The sequence below is a fragment of the Euprymna scolopes genome, chromosome 46 (assembly GCF_053919585.1).
Source record: "Euprymna scolopes isolate OS-2025 chromosome 46, ASM5391958v1, whole genome shotgun sequence".
Lineage (NCBI taxonomy): Eukaryota > Metazoa > Mollusca > Cephalopoda > Sepiida > Sepiolidae > Euprymna > Euprymna scolopes.
In genome coordinates, this window is record NC_136527.1 from 67703678 (window position 1) to 67722664 (window position 18987).

The following is an 18987-nucleotide window of genomic DNA, read 5'->3' on the forward strand; positions in this document are numbered from 1 at the left end:
CGTGTAGTGGTGACGTGGCCATTGTGCAGTAAATCAAAAGAATCTACATAATTTATTAAGTGTTGCCCTTTTGCGAATTAAAAAAGAAAACGTACTAATATATTAAGTTTTTAAGTTCGATGAAAGGGTAGATCTCTGAGTTTTGTTGCATTGTAACCCTGGCAGGGATGGAAATTCCACATGAAATCCAGCCGCATGTTAAGAGAAATGGTATGGATTCTTTGCAGGACAATTGTCAGCCGTGACCACAGAATCTGGTGAAGTCTGAGTGTTGCTGAAAAATGAATTTTGATGTTAACAGGTACTTTTTGAAATTGGAATGCTGATCACTTAGACTTACATAGGTTGGGTATTTCTGTTTGGTCCAAAGGTATAAATGGTTATTAAAGATTTTTAAAGATTTTTTTTTCTGTTTGGTCCCCAGATGTAAGGTATTAAATATTTTTTTAAGGAAGCATGGATAGCCTAGAAATTAACACCCGGGGGGAGGGACGGTCAGAAATCTGTATGTAATATATATATATATATATATATATATATATATATATATATATATATATATATATATATATAAAGGGAAAGGTCATTAAACATTAATTAAATGAAAAATAGTTAAAAATTTAGTGAAAGAAAGGTGATAAAACATTTACTTAATTAATGTGAATAAACATTTATTAAATAAAAGGTGATAAAATTTATTAAATTGAAAATGATTATTAAGTGAAAGGTGATTAAAATTTATTAAAGGAAAAGTGATTAAACATTAAATTAAAGATTGTAATTAGATATGTTCTTTTGTGTTTTAGTCCATATTTCGGATGTTATGTTTGTTTTACATATATATATATATATATATATATATATATATATATATATATATATATATATATACAAAAAACAGAGAGACTTGTTTAGGAATATATATGTTTAGTTTTATTTTTGGACTAAAACACAAAATAAGTGTGTGCATTTAGCGGGATCCATTTCCCATATTTACCTAAGAAAGGATATCTCAAAAAATAAAATCCCAACCTACACATATACTACGATGTAAATTTGTTTCACAGATTTATGGTGGAAGTTAAATATGAAACATTTTTTATTCTTTTTGCGCAACAAGAAAGTAATGGTTGAGAAGTTGAGAAAAAGCAATTCTAAACGGCGATTCTGTTTTACATCTAAATCGAAGGAGTCGAGCTTATATGATTACCACAAGCAGTGGTAATTGGTACTTGTAGAACTGCATCCTGGACTGTGTAAATTTTTGCAGTTAAATCTTTATATAAAGGTGTTCTCGAATGTTGCAACTAGTTTGTTGTATCTCTTTGTGAAGAAACGTAACATAGTTCCTTTGTTTTATGTGTGAGAGTGATTGCATGACAATGTTGTATCTTTGTGTCTTCTTCACACATGTGGGCATTGCCAGCGATGATGGCTATGAACTGATTCTGCTGCAGATTTTTCCCGACCGTATGTATTCTAGTTAATGAAATGTAAGATTCAGTAATCCTATCATATATATATATATATATATATATATATATATATAAAACTGGAAAATAAGGAGACAATATATTCTAGGAAAATATAAATTTATAACGAAAAATATTGCAGCAATAAGATTTTTTTAATTCAATTTATAACATATAATCAATTCTTAAAGCTACAATAGTTTAAGTTGTAAATGTATTATATTTTTACTAGAATATATTTTCTTTTTTTCCATTTTTTACAACTAGTCTTTTACGTTTCCATGTGTAAGCTTAACCATATTACTTTTCATACTCTCATTTTCTATTATATTCTATGATTTTTCCAGGCTCCAATAAATTCGCTTGTTCTTTGTTAATTTCAGTCTTATTTTTTGTCCCCATAAACACACATGTAATACTGTAGGCACTCGTCTGCTTTCAATAAAATCCCACCCAATTATCTCTCTTTTATGCTTTCATTCTCTCTGCTTCACTTATTTCTCTTTCCTGTTCGCATTTTTCTATTGTAATAACATATGCATCGTCATTTCTTTTTATAAAATTAATTACAAAGATTTCACTCTGAGAAATCATTTTAACATTAAAATATTTTGTTTATTACATGTAAAATTTGAACATGTTTTATACAAGTTTCCATTACATTCACAAAGTAATTATTTTAAAAGACTGTTTTAATAATTCTAATTCACATTTGTGATTACCAAAAGTTTTCTCTTTTTTTTTCACCAACCTGATTATAGAACGTATGTGTAAGGCAATCACACACAACAAAACCATATAATTTTGATCATCTGTTCGTCTGTGTTGCGATATATATTGTAAACATGGAAATAAACCAAATACTTTTTGGTAATATTGTTTGTTTTTTTTGCATAAACAAATGATTTACTTGTAATATATTCGTTTATGACAATGGAAAATGATAGTGTCCTTATATCGTTAAAAAGAAGTAAACATCGAAAATTATTATTAAAGGGAAATAACTCCTAATAGCATTGTATAAATGGTCCAAGGAAGACAAATCTAACAACATTTATAATTTCTTCCTCAATAATGTTAGATTATTGTGTCGGTTTTCTAACAGTCTTCCTAGCTTTAAAAATTGTGGGCACATACATCCAGTACCGCGCTTATCACTGTTATGTGTTTGGTTTCAGTTGCGTATAATGCAGCATAGTTTTGCTTTTATCCAGCTAACAGCTCCTTTCGTTAATCTGAACATGTACTGTGAAGTTAAACTGTGATCATCTAAATCAACAGTCGGACTTGCATCTTAGTATCCCAGGAGTTTCGTTGTCATCTTCTTGGTATATAATAAGCCATACTCTTGTGTAGAGTTTAATTAATACAAGATATGTTCAATTATAGGATGGGAACAAAATGTTGCAACATTTTCAATAGCACATGCAACATCAGATCTTGTTCACGTTGACAGATGCATTAGTTTTCAAGCTGATGATCTATTTAACTTTTGATTAATCAGTTTGCTTTCTTTAGTGGCTCTTATTAATCTTCCTCGAGCATCAATTTTGATTTTTCCATTTCAAATTTTTTTCAAATATTCTGATTGTCCTAATCGGTATTTGACCAGATTCTCGATAAACAATTTTTACATTCCAAAAGTGATGCAGTTTCCCAATGTCCTTTAATTTAAATTATTGAATACATGTCACCCTTGTGAACATTTTATATAGATGCAAAAATCATTCTTTAACTGTTTTAACTACATCCATTTCAACTACAAACCCAATGCTTCGTTCCAACAGATTGTCGATTGTTTAAAACAATAAATGTTTCGTTTCATTTTACAGACAATATGTTCCTAGTATTTAACTGTAAATCCTGATTGTTCCTGTATTATTTCTTAGTATATAAAAAAAAGAAATTTCACGTTGCATTGTTTGCAGCTGTTCATCTTTATCAACACTGGATTGTCCTTTCATTGTCAATGGGTCATTTTTACTTGTGAGTTATGTAAACTCATTTAGCATAAGTATCTTGTTTTCTTAATCCTTGGTAATTTTTGTGGTTGTGTTACTTGCGAGTATTGTACGAAATTCTACAGAAATAAGCAGGCTCCCCATTGGTCGGTTTGATCGCCCACGATTTTGTTTGGACCTATCAGATTGATTGTCGTTACTAACTGCCGAGCCGTATTTTGGACGCTATTATCATGTTTCAGGTCGCCTCAGTTTTCACAAAGATAACGGGTCGAATGGACGTAAGAAAACTTGTTCGAGGTGGATAGCCTCAAAACCCAATTTGTCTTATTGAGAAGTATTAATGCCCTAACGTGGGGCGAAATGTTATCATTTTCAAACACCAATGCCCTTACATTGGGCGAAATATTGTTCTTCACACACTATTGTGCTCTACGATTGATTGACTTTCTTCATTACTTCTATAATGTATCCCCGACACGAATTTAAGGTCTACAGTTTGACCTGTCCTTTGTCGGACGATTATTTACATTGAACTTCATGATGATTATCGGACTCGCAGCATTCATCCTTGGAAGGCATCACTTAACTCATCGACTTGTTGCAACTATTCTTCGAACAGCATGGGATCTTGAAAACGTGAAGTTAAACCATGAACTACTACCCTTACAAATTTTATCAGCTCTGTTGTGGCAGAATGCTAAAGATGGCATATCTTTTGCAATTTGGATGCTATAACTTTAATAACATTTATGTTGAAGTTTAAACGTGAGCCTGTTGTGATTTCTTGTGATTGCTTGCTTTCTTTCATTCTGCCAAGGGCAAAACCGAACTGAGAGAATATCTCAGTTTTATTGGATCGTGTCACTTTTTTTCACGTTTTCATCATCATCATTATCATCATCATCATATATGTCTTGAGGTTCGATTTTCACTTGAAATGAGTTTACAATTTCCCTCCTTTCCTGTTTCGTTGAAGTCGACATCAATACTATGGAATACATTCAATTTCATTGTATCATAGAGTCTGTATTCCTGAATCTCAATATCATATCAGAGGAATATATTTTCTTTGTAGACTCATTCACCATTAATTATCTGAAGTTTTCTTAATTCTTGGTTATTTTCATGGTCTTGTCATTTACGAGTTTACAATTTCCTTCATCTCGTTTAACTACTGAATCTATTTCGTTGAGGATGACATCACTGCTATGGTATACAATCAATATTATCATAGCATAGGGTCTTAATCCCTTAATCCCAATACCGTATCTGAGGAATATATTTTCTTTTGTGGTTGAGTACTCAAATTCACGCACATGTTCATTTATCATCAATAAAAGTAAGATATTATTCACTCCACAAACATAGCAATGTACAATTCACATAAATTACTTCAGATTATTGTAACGAGAAACGATGTTTACAATCTAAATATGGCTCACAAAAGTTGATACCTTTGTGTACATCATAGTCAAGACTTGTTACTAATTGGTCTTTTACTTTTTATTTAAACCTCAGTATGTAATTGCTGCATACGCTGCCTCCTTCACTGTAGTTTAATAAAGTTTATTCACCCAATTATTTAATCTGATGCTATAATTTGTTTTTTTACTAGTTTCTGTAAATTATTTGTTCCATGGTGGATAAAATTTGTTCTTTTTATTTAAACCTGAGTTTGTAATTGCTGCATACTCTGCTTCATTTACTTCAGTGCAGTTTAAAAAATTTATGCAACCGTAAATTACAATGTTTTCAATCAAAATGTGACTCACAAAAGTTGATAGCGTTGTTTACATCATAGTCAAGACTTTAATAACTACCAACACATCAACGATTTTAATCGTTTGAATGTTTTATTTAATGTCTTATAATTTTCTTTCATTGCTTATTTGTTAGCCCACGTTCTTATTAAACTGATCATCCAATATCTTCTCAACGATCATCGAGTTGAGTTCTAGGCCCATAACCTTCGTTTGATAATTATTATAGTAAAGCAAATAAAATACTTCATCTGAAAATAGATTTAGAACTGTAGATTTCATACTGGAAGACAAACGACTTTGAAAAGTAAGAGTTCTTTATTTCATAGTGTTGACTAATTATTCGTCAAAACAAAGCATACTTTGTAAAAAAAATAGGTGCAATTCATAATGTGATACAGAATATTTAAAAATAAAACGAACATAAGAAGACTTTTCGTTCAACACAGACACAGGGAGACGCTTACACTTTATTTATTTTATGAGACTGTACATGCATGTAATATAATTGCTTAGGACAACGAAAAATAAGAGTGTCATTACCGCATTAAAATATGAAAAAGTAGAAAATTAGAGGTAAGGGAAATAACTCTTAAAATGGTCAAAGAAAGACAGCTCTCACAACAGGAATTTGTTTCTATGCAGTAGTTGTTCAGGTTTGCATAAACGTGTATCTATGTAAAAGCAAAAAGGGGGTGTACTTTAAAGGGACATAATTTGGCTTACATCATGTTTCATTGGCAATATATTCAAATAAGAAAACACAAAATGTTTTTAATGTTTCCTCCCAAGTATGCGTTTGCATATGTTGCAAGATATTATCTTAATTTTACAAGAACAGCTACATATTTTACAATTACATGATTTCTCTCTTTCAAAAAAAATTCTCATCACTTTGTTCCCGTTGAAGATGAGACGTTCTACCAGAATTCTGATCCTCATTTTCTGTTTCAAATATTAAACCAAAAGATCTTTATAAGATCCTAACATTCAATTGCAAATGTTTTAATCTGTTTTTAACTTGGTTCTCATATATTCAAACTGAGTCTAATTCCTTCTATAATTATGGAATGATGATCTTTCTGAAGTTCACTTTCTTTGCATGCCCTACATAAGACGTTGGTATTTCCTTATATAAACATTCTCAGTTGTTTAACCCAGCATTGTTTGGGACACAAAATTCTACTTTCGTCGAGTTTTTCTTTTCTTGTCACATATTGTTCTATCAGGGCAAATAACACGTTTCAAGATACCTAACACATGGAATGGTGTATGAATAATGGATGCTATCGGACTTATTTCAAACAGTTCTTTTTGGTACATGCTCCGAAGACTTGCTACTACATTTGATATTAAACTTTTTTCATTGCAAATAAAGAGCCACAAGAATGTTTTTCTCTAGCCTGCATTCGCATGTTTTAACATGTTTATTTGTAAAAGATGAGCTTCACAAGAATATGGCTTCTTCACTAGAATAAGCTTCTCTGATTTGTTTTCGTTTTTTTAATTTTTCTGATCATTTTGTTCATGTCAGGGATGAAGCACCTTAACAAATGTCAAACATTCACCTGCTGTTTTATACATTCAAACCGAGAGATCTTTTTAACCGTCACTTTGAGTGCAATTGTTTGAATTCTCTTTCGCACTTGGTTAGCCAAGCATGTGTTCGCATATGTTCCAACACATTTTCTTTCCTAGTAAATGAAGAGCCACATAACAAAACTATGTTTTTACAGTATGCACTCGCATATGTCACAACGTATGGTGTTTGTGTGTAAAAATATTTTATCAGGTATATATGCCATGACTTGCTGCGGCATTCAATATTTAACTTCTTACAGATCATCCAGTGAAGATATTTACACATTTCATTGTGTTGCATTGTATAGTAGCCGTCCTCTAGCAGAACATTGCAGCTGCATGTAAAGTGGCTCACACTCCTTTCTTATTAAATTTTTGTATAGAGATGTTCTCGAATTTTGCAGCCAGTTTATTGTAATTCTATGTCTCTATGTGAGGAAACGTAACATAGTTCCTTTGTTTTATGTGCGTGGGTGGTTGCATCACAATGTGCATTCTTCACACATGTGGCCATTGCAAACGATGATGGCTATGAACTGTTCCTGTTGTAGATTTGTCCTGGCTGTATGTATACTAATTACTACTTAGACCCTTCATCTTTTTAAAAGCATTGGTCATCAAGCCTTCTTCTTAGGCAGTTATTATAATTTCTCCTGATCTTTTGGGCAGTTTATAGAGCCTCCCTTATCTGTATAATCTTGGTTTAATTCTTCCAAAAACAGATATTGTCCGATACTCACAATAGTAGTATAGTGTTGATGGTCAATTTCTTGTACATCTAAGCAAATACATTCTAGGCAGACACTGGTTTTTATATATTACTTCTCTTCAGAATGTATCCTTCATGTTCCAAAAGGCTTTTTTTGTAAATAAAGCCACATATTCTACAAGATACGATTTTTCTCTCTTATTTTTTTATTTTCTTATCATTTTGTTAAAGTCGTGGATGGAGAATCCTACCACATGCCAAACATTCGCCTGATATTTCATACATTCCAATCAGAAGACCGTTTTAAGACATTTTCAACATTTTTCATACCTTAATGTCAAGCTTGTTTATATCTTTTTCTGACAATTCAACAATGGCAATGTCGTAACAGGCATGGCTAGTTGGTTAATGCCATATTTTGTATTGGTTTAGCCCGTATGTTCCATTTTACATATCTTCCTGATTCGGTTTATGCATTCAATTCCATTTTTTTTAAATCTCATGTTGGCATGCTGAGTGGTATTGTTCTATTCTATGGCAAGATATTTTTATTGCTCGTCTATGTCCTTGGTGTGTGTATTTATCGAGCTATATTTTCAGTTTGGATCTTCTCAGATTAATGAAGCACTTACGACAGTTGTTCAGTTCAGATTTAACGCCAATATCCCAGAGAGGTTATGCACGATTGCAAGAAACACTCGTTTAGCTGAAATCACTATAAATAATTTCCCCCACTCGTTATCTGTGCCTAAACCTAAACGTAGATTCCCTGAACAAAGCTTCTTTCTTAGAACTGCAGGCCTGTGGAATTGTCTTCCGTTTTCCTGCTTTCCAACTGACTACAATGTGGTTGTCTTCAAGTCTAACCTAAACAAGTTCTTGATGAGCCGTTCCCCTTGTTAGGAAATTTACCGAATTTCCATCACTAACGATTACTATAATTTCCAATTTCTATTGTACACTCTTTAACCCTTATCTTGGAGTGGCCTCTTGGCCTTGATAAGTGGTGATGCCTATGTAAAAAAAAGAGTTCAATTAAGTTGGTATCTAAGCTGGCATACAGCTTGACGTCATCATAAAAAACAACTGATTGGTTCGTTTGTTTGAGTTTTTTCGGAGACCCTGGCTCATATTGGAAACACATTTGTTTTTAATTCAATAGTTTGCTTACTGGATCTATCGGGATGTGACTAACCCACGCGTTACACTAAATGTCCTGGAAACAGTCCGCGTATGAAGATCTGTTGATTAGACGTCTTTGTCAGAGGTAAGATCAAAGACATGCCTGAAATATTGGGTGTGGCCATCTCCTTCACTCAGGGCTGCGTCCCCACTCTATTGTCATTTTGTATGGAATCTTCTTTGTCTTCAAGCCCGTTTCCTTTGACCTCAAGCAGACACTCAATACAGGCACAAACAACACACGACACAATTGTATATAAAGGATCTTAAATGTTTTCATACTATAAATTGAACACAATTAGCTCCTTAAAACTAACAGACCTAACTCATGATGAGAGGAAGGGGCTCCCCTTCCTTTCATATACAGAGGGACGGAAAATACGTGCTCACCTCCTGCTGTTCAGACGAAAAGAGAACGAAAAAAAGGAAAAGGGAATTCTGAGGTTACATTTCTATGTATTCCTCCGCCTACAGCTGAATGACCACCTGGCCATGCAGGGGAGGGTGCATAAGGAACTACCAACCGTGGCACTACGATATAGTGCCACATGTATACCCATGGATGTTTGATAAATGGATGTACCTGATATGAATCTTGGCACAATAGAAACATGTGTAGACCACTATTATTCTCCAGTGTGCTTTTTCATATGTCGCAACATAGATTGTTTAACTGTAAATGAACAGCCACATATTTCACAAGAGTAAGGTTTTTCTCCTGTATGAATTCGGAAATGTTGCACCATATGTTGCTTCCTTGTAAATGAAGAGCCACATATCTCACAAGAATGTGGTCGCTCTCCAGTATGTGTTCGCACATGCAGCAACAAACTAGAGTTTTGTGTAAATGAGAATCCACATATTTCACAAGAATATGGTTTCTCTCCAGTATGTGTCCGCATATGTCGTATAATTTCTTGTTTACTTGTAAAACAGGTGCCACATACTTCACAAGAATACGGTTTCTCTCCAGTATGTGTTCGCATGTGTTGCAACAGATGTGCCTTCTGTGTAAAACAAGAGCTACATATTTCACAAGAATATGGTTTCTCTCCAGTGTGTGTTCGCATATGCCGTATCATAACTTGTTTACTTCTAAAAGAGTAGCCACATACTTCACAAGAATATGGTTTCTCTCCAGTATGTGTTCGCATGTGTTTTAACATATTTGATTTATTTGTAAAAGAAGAGCCACATACTTCACAAGAATATGGTTTCTCTCCAGTATGTGTTCGCATATGTCGTATCATAACTTGTTTACTTGTAAACGAGTAGCCACATACCTCACAAGAATGTGGTTTCTCTCCAGTATGTGTTCGCATGTGTTTTAACATATTTGATTTATTTGTAAAAGAAGAGCCACATACTTCACAAGAATATGGTTTCTCTCCAGTATGTGTTAGCATATGTTCCAACATATATTGCTTCCTTGTAAAAGAAAGGCCACATACCTCGCAAGAATATGGTTTCTCTCCAGTATGTGTTTGCATATGTTGCAACAGATATTTCTTCCTTGTAAAAGAAGAACCACATACTTCACACAAATATGGTTTCTCTCCAGTGTGTGTTCGCATATGTTGCAAAATACTGATTCTGTCTGAAAAAGAAGAGCCACATACTTTGCAAGAATATGGTTTTGCTCCAGTATGTGTTCGCATGTTTGTTAACATTTCTTGTTTTCTTGTAAAAGAAGAGTCGCATACTTCACATGAATATTGTTTTACTCTAGTATGTGTTCGCATGTTTTAACATATTTGATTCATTTGTAAAATAAAGGCCACATACTTTTTAAGGGTATTTTCATATGTTCGAAAATACTCTGTTTTTTTTAAATGAGAACCCATATACTTTACAAGAATATGCTGTCATTTTGAAATCAGATTCATAGTTCACTTCCGAAGTGGACGTATTAGACGTTTCTTATATTGCTCTTGTGTAAGATATTAAGAGACTTACAATTTATTTAAAAAGTTTTATGGATTTAAAATTTGATGAAACTGTTTTTTCAACAAATAAGCAAGATATAATTTCAGTTTTAACAATCCAGTTAATTTTTCTTTCTATTATTTCGATGCCTAAAATTCTGCATTTATTAGAAAGACCATACATTCATTAGCCATATGCAATCATAGGGGTATAAGTCATACACAGTTGCAAAAAGTATTCCAGTAAGGTTGCTTGCGAATAAACACATTTAAAGTTGATGGGAAAATGATTTTTTCAATATAGTATCAAAACTGTAAATTGAAACAAAAACTCGTATCGTAGACAACAGTATGATTTCTCTTGTTTCTGACTTGTAACTGTAGTCAACTTGCATTTGTTTGCTTCTATTGATTGCTGGATATTCTGCAATATTAAAAAAGTCTAAGTTACATTTCAAGAAAAGATTTGGTTTAAGCATGTGCAATAAATTCTAGACTGAAGTTATTATATGCAAGTTTAATAATATTTGTGAAGCGTTAATACTTTAGTAACCGCATTAAAAAAACTTATAATATTCACATGTTATTAGTAACATTATTTGATGTAGGTTTATAAGCATTTAAGATACTAAAAGAATTGGTGGATATATTAAAATTTACTTACGTAACCAACAAATAGTTGATATGCCATAAAACATAAAATCATTCATCTTTTTTACATATTCATAAATATTTCATTATTCCATTATTTAATTGTAACAAATATGGTTATTTCTGTAATATTTACATTTAATAAAAATAAAACAACTAAACACAGACCCAATGTTGCAGGTGTAACAGTTATATGTTTGCTCACAAAACAACATTAAGCTGAATATATAAATTCAGCAAAACAACATGCTTTTAAAATATAACATATTCATCCCATGTCGAGTCGATACATTATAAAATTTTTAAAGTATTTTTAAAAATAAATGTAATTCTAAACTCACAGAATTTTATGTTAAGACTTGAAGGTATAAACATCTTAAATTTTTCACATGTTTTTAAACAACCTTCGATAAAAGGAGTTTTTTCTAGTAATCCTTTCATTGTTTTAATTAATCGACTTCGCTCATTTTATTAAAAAATAAAAGTAGAAAATACATTTTTTACTGATTAATTAGCTTCCAAAATTTGTCAATGAAAAACAATATCGCCATAAGTGTGTCATTATTTAAATCGTTACTTGAAAAAATTGCTGACAAACTTGACTCACAACATAAAACCCTGAAAGTTATCTATTGCATCTGCAAGTTAAAATAAGAGCAATCAAGAAAAACATTCACCCGTTTGTTTTATAAATGCATTTTCGATAAGAAATAAATATGTTTTAACATTTATGATGAAATTACTTTAGTAAAAATTTGTTTTTCTGTGTGAAAATATTTCATAATTTAATAAGATTTGCTTTATTAATTTGTAATCTAGTATTTATATATGAATACTTTAACTTTTGGAGATTGACGAAATTTTTTATTAACGTTTCAAAATTTGATATAATTATACACGTATATAAATGATGATATTCATTTCACTTTTGAATCAAAAATTTTTTAAAAGAGTTGAAAGAAAATGTAAAATCAAATAAGACAAACTTAGTTCATACATGGTGACAGATGATTTGAATTTAAAAATGATCCAACATTAAAGTCTTGAACACACTAGTTAATTCTATTTGCACCTAAACTCTAATGAGCAAGACTAAATGCTGGACTAAGCAAAAGAAAACTATTCAGCAGATTACTCTTGTATTGCAATGCAGACATATAGAGTTAATATGTGAATGCATGATTGTAGTTTAGGCCCTGATAATGGTGAAAGACCTACTTAGGCGTGAGTCTCTAATGGAAATAAACGCAATATTTTTTTTTAAAACTTAAGTCAGCAGTGGTCAAATTTTCAGAGCCAGTTCGTGTATCTGTGACTGTACACGATCTAATTAATGTAGCAGTTCTCTTGGACAAACAAAACATTTACTCCCGAAATGTCAATCTCACTAGTGAATGGCATTAAGCAGAACAATTCAAAAGTGTGCAGTGTTATAGACTACTATTCATGCATACAGTGTTGTCATTAATTCATGCACTGATAAAGATGACCAAACATTGTGTTCTTAAATCTATCATCTGCCGGTCATCAAAGATCTAATTTCGACATATCAGATCATTATTTAGAATGGCAGTAAGTGCTGCTTATCGAGGAGTGGATTTGTTCTGAACGTTACTCTGAAAATTATGTCAACTGCACACGTAGCCTTGTAACAAGACAATTAAATCAAGAATGTAATCCCAGCATATGTCTACAGCATACATGAAAATACCACATATAAGCCCCATATTTCTCAAGAGGTGTAGGACTCTCGATTTGAGGATTTGAGGATACAATTATGTCCTATTTTGGAAACGAGCTTCCAGACTTCCTAAACGTTATTACAAGAAGAAAGATTTTTGCTCTGTAAAATCTTGGTAAATCAAACATTAATCCTAGAAATTAAAGTGGGTAAACGTCACTTCAATAAGAAAATATGCAGTAATAACGTAAATAGACTATATCAAAACATTAAGACAAGATATTAAGATATCATAGGAAAATTTAGCTCAGATCATGGTGATGTATTGAATATGAATACATCCGGGTATTTGCTCCTTCAATATCGTGGTCATCCATTTATCTGGTGCCCCCTCACCCCCAACCGCTTCGGCGGCACGGGGGTTCAAAGATCAAAGTGTAGCATCTGTTCCGACAGATGCTGCACTTAAGATAATTTGTACCAGTCAATGGAGGGGAAACCCTCTATACTGGGACAATTATTATTTTTGGCAACCAGAGTGCCCCCTTTTTGCCTACTTTTGGGGGAGCTGGTTTTAACCTCACATTAAAAACGGCCTTGTGCCTAATTTGCTCAGTGGGGGAGCAAATAAATACCATCCATTTATCTGGTGCAAAATTGATGGAAAAAATAAAAAAATAAAATCCTTAGTTTTGTGGTAAAATTTAGTTTTGATGTCTCGCACTCTAAAGCTGTGTACTGCTTCACACTAATCGATTTTTCTGCCAAGAACGTCTGAAATCTCATGACTAAAAAATTAAAAGGTTTTTCTGACTTTAACATGTCTAAATTCTATTTTCATGAAGACTCACAGATCCAAAGAATTCTGACTAACAGAACCAGCATTAACAACACGAGCGTCATATATATATATTAAATAGAGCTGGAGTGCCTGACTGAATTTCCAGTGTTCATAAGCTCTGTTAAGAAAGACATTGTTAAGAGATCCACTAATCAATTAATAACTAAAGATACAGTGTGACAGCACGAGCGAATGCCTTTCAAGTGATTGTCGTTCGTTTTTATTTACTGACATTATTTTTTGACCAATGAAAATATAAAGTAATGATGTAATATTGAGTAATGAAAAATTTTTCGAAACTGAAAGCACATTCACAATTTTGTTATAAAGCAAATATGAAGATATAAAATAACATAAAATTCTGATTGTTTTTCAATTTTCTTTTCATGGAATAAACACTTGAGATTCTCTGATTATATATAATAAAAACAGTGCAAAATTATTGATTTAATATTATAGAATAAACAGATTTTATGAGTTTGTATTAAGGAATAAGATATAGTGATTTCCTTATATAATGTCAAAGAATAAACTCTGACTAAAAAGATAAGATTTGCATTTTCTAATTAGAAATTTAAAATAGCAAAATTGGTTGAAAAATAACAATTTTTATTTTTTCATGTAAAAAATATGATTTGCAGAATACTAACATAATTATCATCAGTAGCTGGCCCTTTTTCTCTCCAAACTATACAACAAATGACTTGTGGGATATTCCCTCTCTTTATATTTGTATAATTGCCTGTGTGTTACTAGTGATGAAGAATTTTAAAAAAGACATGACCAACAAACGTGAAGTCCTAAAACCCATAAAATTATTTAATTACTCTAGTTAAATTTCACTACTTTGTAAATGAAACCATAAATCGATAAAAAGTTATTGTAACTAACAGAAATCTACTTTCCTTTAAAATTTATAAGAAACTTTTCCAACCAACGATTACTATGACTAATAGCACCTTACATGAGAGTTCACCATTGTAACTGCTTGGTCTTATAATCACATTTAACGTAAACTGAAACAGATCAAATGCACTTCCAAGGCTAAAAAACTATTAAAAAAACTATTACTATGACTAAGAGCACTCTACGTCAGAGTCCACTATTGCAACTGCTCGGTCTTACAATCACATTTAACATGAATTGTAACATAGAATGCACTTCGAAAACTATCACAACTCCTTAGAAAACTTCTCACATCTGCCAATATCCTGGATATGTAGAAAGCCACCAAAATAGTATAAAAATTAAATACATTTGAAACATTTAATTCTATTAGTGATGTTGCAACCTAGCACTAGCAAAGGATTACATAAACGGAAAAAGTAAAATTCAAACAATTTTGACCCTTATATATATATATATATATATATATATATATATATATATATATATATATATATATTACAATTATTTTGCAATATATATATATTACAATTATTTTGTAATATGAATAAAAATTAACAATACTCCTTTTCATTGACACCATAATTTACACCAACCTTTAACTACGATGTGTTTTCTCAGCTGCCAAATACTCGATTCACTCTTTAGCTTAATTACTCATCAAATGTTGAATATATTCTTGAATCTGAAAAACATGTCACTTACAATTTAAGTGTTCATTTCCTTACAAACACAAAATAATTATATCTATATATTGGCAGTCGTGAGAAGTTTTCTAGGTCAGTAAAAGGAGCCGTTTGTGCAGTCAGCACCAACCATATTCGGGTTTAACCGGCTTCCTCTGAAGGAAGAAGTTTCATTTGAGTATGAAATTCACAAACGGTCCCCAATCGCATGTATGTTCCCGTTACGGGAGATGACAATGTTAGGTTTTTGATATTTTTGCAGGGGAGTGGCGACGTTCTCCTACATATAGCACCTGGGATTCCCAAATTGGTCACCCATTTTAGTAATGACCAGGTTCAAGCTTGCTTAACTTCGGTGCTCTGACGGGAACCGGTGTGCCGTGATTGCCTTGTTAGTGTATTTTAATCTAGAGAGTATATATGAGTTTTGTTTTGTATTTAAATTCAATAGGAAAATAAGCTTATATGTTTTTTTCTAATTTACAAGTGAAATATTATTTTGTTAGTTAAAAAAAAATTTTCTAAAGCCAATAAACCTTTTAAAATACTTTCTATCAATAAATCGTCCCCTTCTCATTGGTTTAAAATGTCTCATTTTAAATTCAATATAAAATTAGTGAATTTCCTCCAAACAAAGACTGATTTTCAAAAAATACAAAATAATGATCAGGTAATATAAAGTATTAGTTGGAAGGTAAAATATTTAAATATTAAATAGATTAATAAAATAGATTATATATATATATATATATATATATATATATATATATATATATATATATATATATATATTCTTTTGTTTACAAAGCCATTTGCCAGAAGTGACGTCCGACATATTTTTAGCTACGGATGACCAAAACCTTATAGAATGAACTTTTTTTATGTAAGTTTTTATTCAAACAGTCTTTATTTGAACTTAATCGACTGTTTTTTTTTATTAACTGTTATATTCTTTTTATCAAGCAAAAATAGAACTTTTAGAATATAATATACATTATTGACTGTTTTCCAAACATCGAAATCTTTAAATTAAATTTAATTTTATTTAAAAAAAAAATAAAAATAACAATTAAATTCCTGTAATACTTACTTTTTGGGGTTCAACAACTTGTTTGTAACAAAGAAACGATTATAAAATGTGTTAATTAATAGGAGACGAGGTTGACGAGTGCGATTATAAATTTAAGATGGCGATCGGAAAAGCAAGTTCGCAGAAAATTATAACCGGAATTAATTTAAATAAACCATTTCTAAACACGACAAGGTGTTTGCAAACTTTAATAGTCATCTACAAGAATTGCTCTGGCGGCGGCGAATCCAAGACAATTATTTGGGGAATATCATGTATTGGATACGATTTTTTTTATGATGTTTGATTAAATAAATGAGAAATGTCACCTTTTCCCCAACTTTTCGTTAAATATATTTTTAAAAAATAGTTTATAAAATATCTATAAACTTTACTTTTTATGTATGTAAAAGTTTTTTGAAAAGTTCAAATAAAGTTTATAATGTAATTGAAAAAAAAAAACACAAACTAACTTTAATTTCAAAATTTCGATATCGACGTTTACCTAACTTTTATTATAAAAGTTAGATAAACATTCATAAACATATTAATGGTTAAAAAACAGTTCATAACCCCCCCCCCCAAAAAAAAAAAACAGTCAATTAAGTTAAAATAACAAAACTTCTAAAAAAAAAAAAGGAAAAAAGGGGGTTCATTTTATAGTTTGGTCATCCGTAGCTAAAAATATGTCAACAAAGGAAGGCGAATCTTCAAGATTACCAACATTAAAAATATATAAAAATTACTCGATTACAGAGAATTCTATAAAATTATCATTCCTCGTTTAATGTGCAAACTCAAAATGTTGACTCATTTCTATATCAAAACAAATGGAAACATATGGTGGACGAAATAACACACACACACACACACACACACACACACACACACACACACAAAACACACACAATGGAATAATTAAAAAGAAAACTCCAAAATAACAATTAAATTCCTGTAATACTTACTTTTTGGGGTTCAACAACTTGTTTGTAACAAAGAAACGATTATAAAATGTGTTAATTAATAGGAGACGAGGTTGACGAGTGCGATTCTAAATTTAAGATGGCGATCGGAAAAGCAAGTTCGCAGAAAATTAAAACCGGAATTAATTTAAATAAACCATTTCTAAACAGGTCCGATCTGTTTGGTAAATATTATGTGTAAAATTATGATTATTTTATTCATCAAAATTTTATATATATATAGTAAATGAAGTAGTTATATAAAATAATTTATTAAATTATTTCATCAAATTATTTTCCACGTTTATTGTGTTATCACGAAACAAGTAATTTCCGAAAGTGGGCAACTTTTATATATATGAAAAAAAATTTCATTCAATTAAAGAAAAAAAACTAAAGAGAGCGGTCAATTAATCAATATTTTATGAGACTGATCTCCCATTTAAAATTCTAAAATATACATCAATCATTTTTTTAAATATCAGTTGTGTATTCTTTTCTTTTTATCATATAAAACACAATTATTTTATACAATATTCCTAATTTTTATATAAATATTATAAATCCTTTTTAGAATTATTTTTTGTCAAACAAGAAGTACATTATTATTATTTTCATTTATTTTCATTCGAATATTTTAATAATATTGATTGCTTTTTGAAAAAAAATATATAAAAAATTACCATGAAAGTGAATACATCCATTTGTTAGAACAATAGATGTTTAAAAAAATGTAATTTGTAATATGAGTGATGATAAAAAATATCAACTTTTTAAAAAGTTATATTATAGTTTGGCAACCCTGGTCCAAAATGTTTCATTTAATTAAAAACGTTAGAAAAACTAAAAAGACCGGTCAATTATGCATATATTTTTCGAGACTGATCAAAAGTGACTTGTCACATCGCGGAGGAATTTTTACAGAGATTTGAAATAAGAAAGTTTTTTTTTTTGTGGTTCATTTTTTTTGTGTTACGTAGTTTTTAATGTTCCTATTTATAATGTCTCCCCACGGGACAGAGTTGGACACTAGGGTCGTTAAATGTTGTTTAATTGATTTAAAAGATTAAGTGTTCATGGGCGGTTTATGAAACCATATTTTTATGTTTCTTGGTATTTTTTAGAGGGGGTATTGAATTATAGAAGTTGTCAATTTTTTAATAGGCGCTTCTGCAGTTTAACTAGCCGTTTTTTTTCCGTAAATAATGCGCCGACATTAACCGAGCAGAAGAACCCTTTAATATTTAAAACAAATTTAGTTTGCATTGGGGGGGGTGTAAAATGCAAAGAAAAAAAAAGAAAAAAGAAAAAAATTATCAATTTATTCAGTGAATGAATTGACTTTTTTCACACTTAATATGTTCTTTCATTTTAATAATAAAAATATTATCTTTTTTAACGTTATAAAAATTTTAATAAAATCCAGTCATCATGTAAAATATAATTTTTTTCTATCATTTTTTTTTTCATTTTTTATATCAGTTGAATACTCATTTATGCAACATAAAATTGAATACATCCATTTGTTAGAACAATAGATGTTTTAAAAAATCATTTTGTAATATGAGTGATGATAAAAAAAATGTTGGCGGTGAAGG

General features: G+C 30.8%; 1 protein-coding gene across 1 annotated transcript; it reads right to left on the bottom strand.

Annotated features, from left to right (window-relative positions):
* Window positions 1–5654: 5654 nt before the first annotated feature.
* On the bottom strand, window positions 5655–10418 carry LOC145271455 (uncharacterized). The gene has a single exon (XM_080126977.1). The coding sequence runs from the start codon at window positions 10408–10410 to the stop codon at window positions 9295–9297; it is 1116 nt and encodes a 371-aa protein (XP_079983103.1). The 5' UTR covers window positions 10411–10418; the 3' UTR covers window positions 5655–9294.
* Window positions 10419–18987: the final 8569 nt, after the last annotated feature.